At 40.9% G+C, this 8,197-nt stretch overlaps 1 protein-coding gene across 6 annotated transcripts in view; it reads right to left on the bottom strand.

Annotated features, from left to right (window-relative positions):
* Positions 1-8,197, bottom strand: part of PLEKHM3 (pleckstrin homology domain containing M3) — a 164,732-nt gene that overhangs the window by 68,296 nt on the left and 88,239 nt on the right. For 5 of the 6 annotated variants that reach the window (XM_016135036.2, XM_016135037.2, XM_016135035.2 and 2 more), the window contains one exon: positions 2,575-2,638. In XM_016135036.2, the coding sequence (XP_015990522.2) occupies positions 2,575-2,638 (64 nt within the window). Of the gene's footprint in view, positions 1-2,574; positions 2,639-8,197 lie in introns of those variants that run through there. The other variant, XM_036235755.1, reaches the window with a different exon arrangement.

Raw genomic sequence — 8,197 nt, 5'->3', positions numbered from 1 at the left:
CCTTTATTTTAGAAGTGAGGAGAGAAATAAAGTGAGGGAAAGTAACTTATTCTAAAACTCTTGAAGCTAACATGAAACAGGATGATGAAGCAGCCAGAGAGGCCAAAATGGTACAGGACAACATGGGCTGGCAGGTGGGCCAGTTCTGTTGGGTTGCCTGCTACCACGGACACGCTGTTACAAAGCAGGAGTATTTTTCTGCCCCTGTGTTCCCTTCCCTTACATATTTATTTGCAAGAAGATCAGATCCAGAAAAGATGCCTGAAATTTATCCCCAAACCAAGGGAAGATGGGAGTAGAGGTGCCCGTCAATACTGATAGCTCAGATACAGACAGATCAAAAGCTAAATCCAATTTAACCCACCTCAGGCAGAAAAAAGTAATTGAATTAAATGTCCTCTAAATATGATAAGTTTGGGGATCATAAAGCCAGGCACAAAACACCAGGTTAGAGTAAATGGATGCTGGAGCTCCAGCCACCCCACCCACGGGGAGTTTGATGAGCTGCTGCTTTGCCTCTATCACTTTACTACTGAGGCTGAAAACTGATTAAGCTGCTTATGGGGCTCCAGGGGCTAATGGTCTGGCCCACCAAGATTTAAGTAAGCTGCTTGCTGCTTGGCATGTGCGGTGTGATTATTACAAGGGAAAGAAAAGAAAAAAAAAAAAAGACAGCAGGATATAGAAAAGCTTAAAAAAGCAGGCTTTATTATGTCAAATGGATATACTACTTTGACACTCTAAAATGAATATGGAGTTATTCTGATCCTTTCTCCTTATCTGGTATCAAAACTCATTTTTGAAAGTCTTCCTCAAAGAAGACTCACTGTGGAGCCCACCCATTCTGTTTGAAACTGCCATTAGAGAATACGGCGGTGCCTTTAGGCATACTTCTCCAGTGATAGAGTCTGGGTCCTCAGATACTATGATCAGGTAGAATCCTAGAAAATAAATGCATAATGGGTATTCTCATTGATGCTTCCCCTTGAACACTGCCGGGCAATCGTAACTAGATATAGATCCCTTTCCACCCCAGCCAGCAGATCTCTGCTGCTTGACCATGTAGTGATAGGCAGGCAGGACTGAAGGAATGGAGGGAACTGATGTGTGCAAAGAGGTTTAAACTTGATGCACAAGGGGGAAACCCTAGTATTCGCTGACTTTTTTAGCTAAATGCTCTAAAGCTATGTCTACCATTTAAAATAAAACTCCTACCTCTGGGGAACAAAGAAAATATAAAAGTCTTCAGTTTAAATTGCTTTTTAAGATTTTTTTTTTTTTAATTCTTGAAAAATGACTGAAGGATCTGAACATAGTTTTTAAGCTGACCTCATATTTTCTGGGCAAAACAACCAGAGAGGAAAACAACAACAAACAAAAGAATAGAATCACGGCAGTTTGAGATGTTCTGAAAGTTGTCACAATTAATTTTTTAAATTTTACTCTTGAAAGAATCAATAGATATGTTTTCGTTTAGTGTCTAAAAGCTTCTTAGGCAGTGAGTTGTTGTTCATTTAAATGATTAACCAAAGCTTAGCATATTCAGAACTTCGGGTTGAACAGACAAAATGTCAGTTTGCTCCCTGGCTGCTAACCTGTCAATCATTAAAAGGATATACACTCATAAAAGTGATTTGGACTCAGATGCTCTGTTACATTTTATTAAAATTTAAAGTCATCCAACTGTTTGGCTTGAGTACAAAGGATTTAGTATGTTCACTGACTTTTATATCTTTTTTTGCTCGTACAATTTTTTTGCTGAGATATAATTCACATACCATAAAATTCACTCTTTTAAAGTATACAGTTCAATGGTTTTTAGTGTATTCACAAAGCTGTGCAACACATCACCACTGTTTAATTCCAGACACTTTCGTCAGCCCCAAAGGAAACCCCAAACCGTTAGCAGTCGGTCCTCATTCCCCTGCCCTCCCAGGCCCTGGCAACCACTCATCAACTCTTCTGTTCCCATGGATTTGCCTGTTTGGGATACTTCATTCAAACAGATCATAAAACATGTATTCTTTCTGTCTGGCCTCTTTCAGTATGTTTTCAAGGCGCATTCATGTTATCATTACTTCACTCCTTTTTATGGCCAAATAATATTCCCTGTGTAGATAGATATATGACAGTTTATCTGTTCATCAGTTGATGAATATTTTTGTTGTTTCCACTCTTTGGTTATTGGCTATTCATGTACAAGTTTTAACGTGGACATATGTTTTCACTTCTCTTGATATATATCTAGGAGTGAAATTGCTGGGTCATATGGTAACTCTCTTTAATTCTTCGACAGACTGCCAAGCTGTTTTCCAAAGTAGCTGAACTACTTTACACTCCCACCAACAACGTGTGAGAGCTCCAATTTCTCTACATCCTTGCCAGCATTTGTTATTGTCTTGGAATACCTTTTTTACTGTTCCCCCCGCCCCCATTCTGAATAGAAATTAATCGATTATCAGGCTTTGTAAAGCAAACTACCCCAATGACGACAAAATTCATGCCAAGACCATAATCAGCAAAGACCTCCCCAGGGATAAAGCAGGAAAAAAAGTGGCCCCTCTGAATGCTCACCTGCTGCAGGTCGGCAAGGGAGTACAAATGGATCTGTTGAAGGAGGTATTCTCTGGGGAAAATTCTGAAAACGAAGACAAAAACACAAATGAACTGTGGTGCTGCCACAAAACACACTTTTTCTGATAAGCTTCAAAGTCTTGTTCGAGATCCCTTTCCTCTGCCTTCTCTCCTTTCCACATGTACTCCTCCTCCCCACCCTCTGAGAAACCTGTGATGATACCTTTTCTCAGATCTTTTTCTTCCTAACACAGATACGAGATGGAAGTGAGAGTTTGATCTTTGATTTCTAATGCAATCCGAGGTGCTACAAGTACCATGTAGTGGCTCAGGCCTGAGGGCCAGAGCAATCAGCTTTCTTGTTCCACCTGAGTCCCTAACAAGCTGTGTCATCTCCGGCAAGTCGTGAAACCCGTCTGGCTTCAGCTTCTTCACTACTGAATGAAGCTGACTGAACTCCATGTTTCCAAATATCTTTCCACCTCTATTATTCTATGTCTAATTTAACAGATTTCAGGGTTGAAAAAAATCAATTGGAGTGGCAACCTGTGTGTCTTTTTTCTAGAGGCTCCCATGGGTTTCATTAGTAGGGACAGTGGTGCTGAATATCACATCAATGAACTATCCTTTTACGTGTATAGTGATGGTAAGTTTTTGAACCTAGGTACAAATGGGAATAATGGAACAAGATATTTCAAATTGAGACTCCCCGGCAAAGTCCAGTATCTTTGGCTGCTCTCAGTTCATAGCATCTGGATAAATGGCAGTGAGTGAACTTAAAAACCAAACAAACACTAGATTATTGATGAGCAGACATGTACCAAAGTGTAGATGATTAGAAAAGCACATGCACGCAAAACGAAACTCATGGTGGTAGCATTTTCTCTTTGTCTTATATGGTACAATGCAATTTTCTTGTATTCTAAATGAAAGAAATCACCAATTTATTCAATTTACATTTATGACTGTCTGTTATGTGCCAAGCATCGTGCCAGACTCTAGGAAGACAATCATGAATAAGATAGTCCTCCTGTCTACGTTCAAGAAGCATAAAGTCAAGTATGAGAAAGATATATAAACGGATAATTCCAATACAACGTGGTAACTGAAAAGAGGAGCAACGCATGGTTATTTATTTGGGGGCTGGTCTAACACTGTGGATCCCAACCCTGGCTGTCTATTAAAAGCCCTTAGTTTCAGGCATCCACGTGAGGGTCTTGGGACGTGTCTCCATGGCTAAGGGGGGACTACTGTGTGTGTATGTATATACAGCATTTGCAAGACGACCGGAGACCTCAACATGTGTAGAAAAGGAAACACAGGATACAGTCCTTCAGTGGGACTCCAAGGGTAGCATCTAATGCAGGGAGAGGACGTTTGAGCATGGCTGAATGGGAGGCATAATCTTTTTCAAAGGTGACTGCTTAATAATGAAATCCTTTAAATAAGGTAAAATAAAAGCAATGTGGTAGCAGAGCTGAGAAATGGAGACACAATGAATCAAGTAAATAGGCTGGAAAAACATTTCAAGATTAGCTTCTGCCTCTTCCGTTGGTTTGTACAAATATAGGTCAGCTAGAGAAAGAGGAGGAATGTGACTGAAATGAACTGTAGTAGGGATAAATTCAGGGTTGCATATCTTTCATGTTTTACTCCTTAAAGTATTTTCTAACTAAAATCTTAAAACTTCTATGACTGAGAATATATGACATACAAGAGTTATTTATAAACCAAATCATACTGGTGTTTTCATAGTGCCTGCACCAATCTATAGTCCCACCAATGGTACCAAATTTCCTGTTCTATGTCCCCACCAACACCTGTCATTTATTTCTTTTCTTCTTTTCTCTTTTCCTTTCCTTTTCTTTTCTCTTTTCTTTTCTTTTCTTTTCTTTTCTTTTCTTTTCTTTTCTTTTTTCTTTTCTTTTCTTTTCTTTTCTTTTCTTCTCTCTCTCTCTCTCTCTCTCTCTCTCTCTCTCTCTCTCTCTCTCTCTCTCTCTCTCTTTCAATAATAGCCATTCTAACAGGTGCAAAGTGATATCTGATTGTGGTTTTGATTTGCATCTCCCTGATGATAATGATGTTGAATATCTTTTCATGTATCTGTTGGCCATCTGTATGTCTTCTTTGGAAAAATGTCTATTTAGATCTTCCGTCCATTTTTTAATCAGATTGCTTGTTTTGTTGTTGTTGTTGTTTTTTTTTTGCTTTTGAGATGTATGAATTCTTTATATATTTTGGATATTAACCCCTTATCACCTATATGATTTGCAAATATTTTCTCCCATTCAGTAGGTTGCCTTTTCATTTTGTTGACGGCTTCCTTGTTGTGCAAAAGCTTTCTGGTTTGATGTAGTCCCATTTGTTTATTTCTCCTTTTGTTCCTTTTGGTGTCATTAAAAAAATTATCACTGAGCCCTATGTCAAGAAGCTTATTGCCTATATTTTATTTTAGGAGTGCTATGTTTTCACGTTTTATGTTCAAGTCTTTAATCCACTTTGAGTTGTTTCTATATATGGTGTAAGATAATGGTCCAGTTTCATTCTTTTGCATGTGGCTGTCCAGTTTTCCCAACACCATTTATTTGAGACTGTCCTTCCCCCATTGTATATTCTTGACTTTTTTGTTGTAAATTAATTGAGCATATATGCATGGCTTTATTTCTAGGCTTTTCCTTACTAGGCTGGGCCCTTCTTGCTTCTAAACAGTTTATTCTTCTTCTTACAATAACTAAACAACTTTGGGCACACTCATCTCTAATATTCCTTCAACATTATTTGTACAGCTGAAGTTAGCTATGTATTTATTTAGTGTTTCTATGTGTGTAAATATATTTCACAAATGTTTATTGTCTCTTTCCGTTTAGAAGAGATTCTAAGCCCCTCCAGCAGCACCTCGACTACTGTCTCCTATCACTCTTCAGTGTCTAAACCATAATTTACATGAGGTCAGTCATAACAGACATGAAGAACTGGGAAATGCAATATATGCAGAAAAGATAAAGGAACAGAGCCTGTTGTGTCTGGAGAAGATGCTGTGTCCAGATTTAGTGGTGGTCATAAAAAACACAGACTTTTAGAACAGATAATGTCAATCAGCTTTTCTTCTCCCTGGAGGACAGATATTATAGCCTGAAAGCACTGAAGTCAAATATGAGAATAAATTTCCTGAGAGGGAAGATTGAGAGCTATTAAAATATGTCTCTTATAGTGATGCTTTTTAATGTAAGGAAAAGAAGAAAAAGACATTTGGAGCTATTTAGAGGTAGGGGCACAGTACTCTGCTTAGAGGAGGTAAGGGTTTCGAAGGCAGGGTCAGATGACTTAAGGTTTACTCCCGCTGTCAGTTTGTTCCTCTTTCCCACTGCCTTCGTCTTCAAGGCAGGCTGAATATCCAAGATATTCTCTAAATATCTTCTTCAGGCGGACCATCCACAGGGGATGCGCAGAGTAAATAATGACATAAAAGCCGAGCCCAGAAAAGTGTTGGCAACTTCCCATCTGGGTAATGCCAAGGGCTTTTCCCTGCTGTGGCTTAGATGTGTAAGTTGGCTTGTCTGACAGAAGCTCTTTAGAAAAGGGATGTAACAAGCAGGGACTCTCAGGGGCCAGTCCTCAAACCCTGAGGAGTGGAAAGGGTTGTGGAGAACTCGCAGGCCCAAGGCACACTCAGGTAGCATTAATCGGCCTTATGCAGTTCTGACTAGAAGGCAGGGCTCTGTAGAGCATGCAGAGATGATTTTGCAGCCCTCAGGGACTGTTGGGGGAGCTGTTCCTATCAGGGAGGCAAAGCTTGGCACCCCCTTAAAAGAGTTATGTCTGCATTAATTTTACTATTAATGTATTCAATAAAGGATGGATGATTATTTGCATTGTTTGTCATGAAACATTTGTGACTATATCTCCCATGAATTTAATGCAAATGAAGTCCAGCCTTATGACCTCTGACTTGTCACTATGGTGAAAACCTAAAATCAGCAGTAGAAGCTGGGGACATAACATGTGACAAACACTGTGCTAGGTCCTGGAGACTTGGAGTGTTTTACTATCAGAGAACATGTAGACCAGTGGGGTAAACAGACAAGTAAGCCAACAGTGCCAGTTCCCAGTGTCTCCACATTGTGTGCCGAGATCCACAGCTATACACGCAGGGGTGAGGGAAGCCGGCAGAATACCTGGTCAAGAAAGGCCTCAGGACTGATGGGGCGGTTAATCTGAAGAAGTGGAAGGATGGGCATTCCAGGGGCAGGGAGCAGGGTGAGTAAGGGCAGAGAAGCCAGAGCGAGTACAATGATCTCAGGACGGGCTGTCTGTGTAGGTGAAGGAACGGTTCGCGTGTACCTGTCTGGGAGGGGAAAACCACAGGCTATGAGCTTAGAGAGTTAGGATGTAGCCAGACATGAGCAGTCTTGAATGCTTTGCTCAGTGTCTACCCTAAAAGAGATGGGGTGCCACAGAAGTGCCTAAAGGAGAATGACATGGTTAGATTTGTGACTTTAAAAGATTACTGACAGCAGAAGGGGCTAAAGACTGAAGTGATAGATAATTTGGGAGTGGGGGTGGGAACTAGATGAGAAATGATGGGGCCTGGACAAAATTTAAATGATTGCCTGGGGCTGGAGAGAACTCTACAGAAAGATAGATTTCTGTGGCAGAATCCAGAGGTTATGATGGTTAACAGGAAGTGGAGGCCAGGTAGTATTTGGGGATTATTCAGTTTTCTAGTTAAGTCTAGTAGGTAAATGGCAGTTCCATTTACTGACATAGGGAACCAGGAAGTATTTAGGGAAAAAGGAGGGCTCAGTTGTCGGGGCAGAGGACCGGAACTGTCTGCGAAGTACCCAAGTGGAGTCCTCCACGAGTCCAGGTAGGAGGTGTGTGTGCCCCCAGCCTACATGTGTTAGGTGAAGCCATGAGAATGAGTCATAGCCCAGGACAGCACATTTTAGGGACACAAAAGACTAGATGCTGGCAATACTGCTGTTTAAGGAGTGGCTGCAGGAAGAAGTCTGGAAAGGAGCAGCTTGACAGGAGAAAGAGCGGAAGAGGCAGCATCAGGGAATTCAAGGAAGAAGATAATTTCAAGAAGGAAGAAGAGGGTCAATAACATTAAAGGCAGTGGAGAGGTCAAACAATATGAAGATTCTCATAAGGCCAGAAAAGTGCCTGGATTTGGCAAACAGGAATTCATGAACGACCTCGGATAGAATAGTTTCAAGGGAGGAAGAGGGAAGCCAGACTGCGGAGGGGTAAAGGACTGTGGAATACTCTTGTGAGAAGCTAACTTTAAAGGAGAGAAACCAGGCCACAGCTAAAGAAGGATGCAGGACTAAGAATTCTTTTCTTAAAAATGGGAGAGACTTATTTATATGCTAAAATGAAGAAGCTAGTTAGAAGCAGGAGCTGCAGGTACTAAAGTCAGGATAATTGATGGAGGCTGACCCTGGAAAGGCCTCAAAGATTTGGGATGTGGACCCAGCTGGAAGCTCTTTCAAACAGACATGTTTACGTGCATGTCCATACATGTGTAGGTGAAGGAGAGGTTCATGTGTACCCATCCAGGAGGGGAAAACTGCAGGCTATGAGCTTAGCCTGCACGTGCGTGCATACACGCACACACGCA

The sequence above is a fragment of the Rousettus aegyptiacus genome, unplaced genomic scaffold (genome assembly GCF_014176215.1).
Source record: "Rousettus aegyptiacus isolate mRouAeg1 unplaced genomic scaffold, mRouAeg1.p scaffold_m13_p_2, whole genome shotgun sequence".
NCBI classification, from domain to species: Eukaryota; Metazoa; Chordata; class Mammalia; order Chiroptera; family Pteropodidae; genus Rousettus; species Rousettus aegyptiacus.
This window is presented reverse-complemented; position numbering and strand designations above follow the sequence as displayed.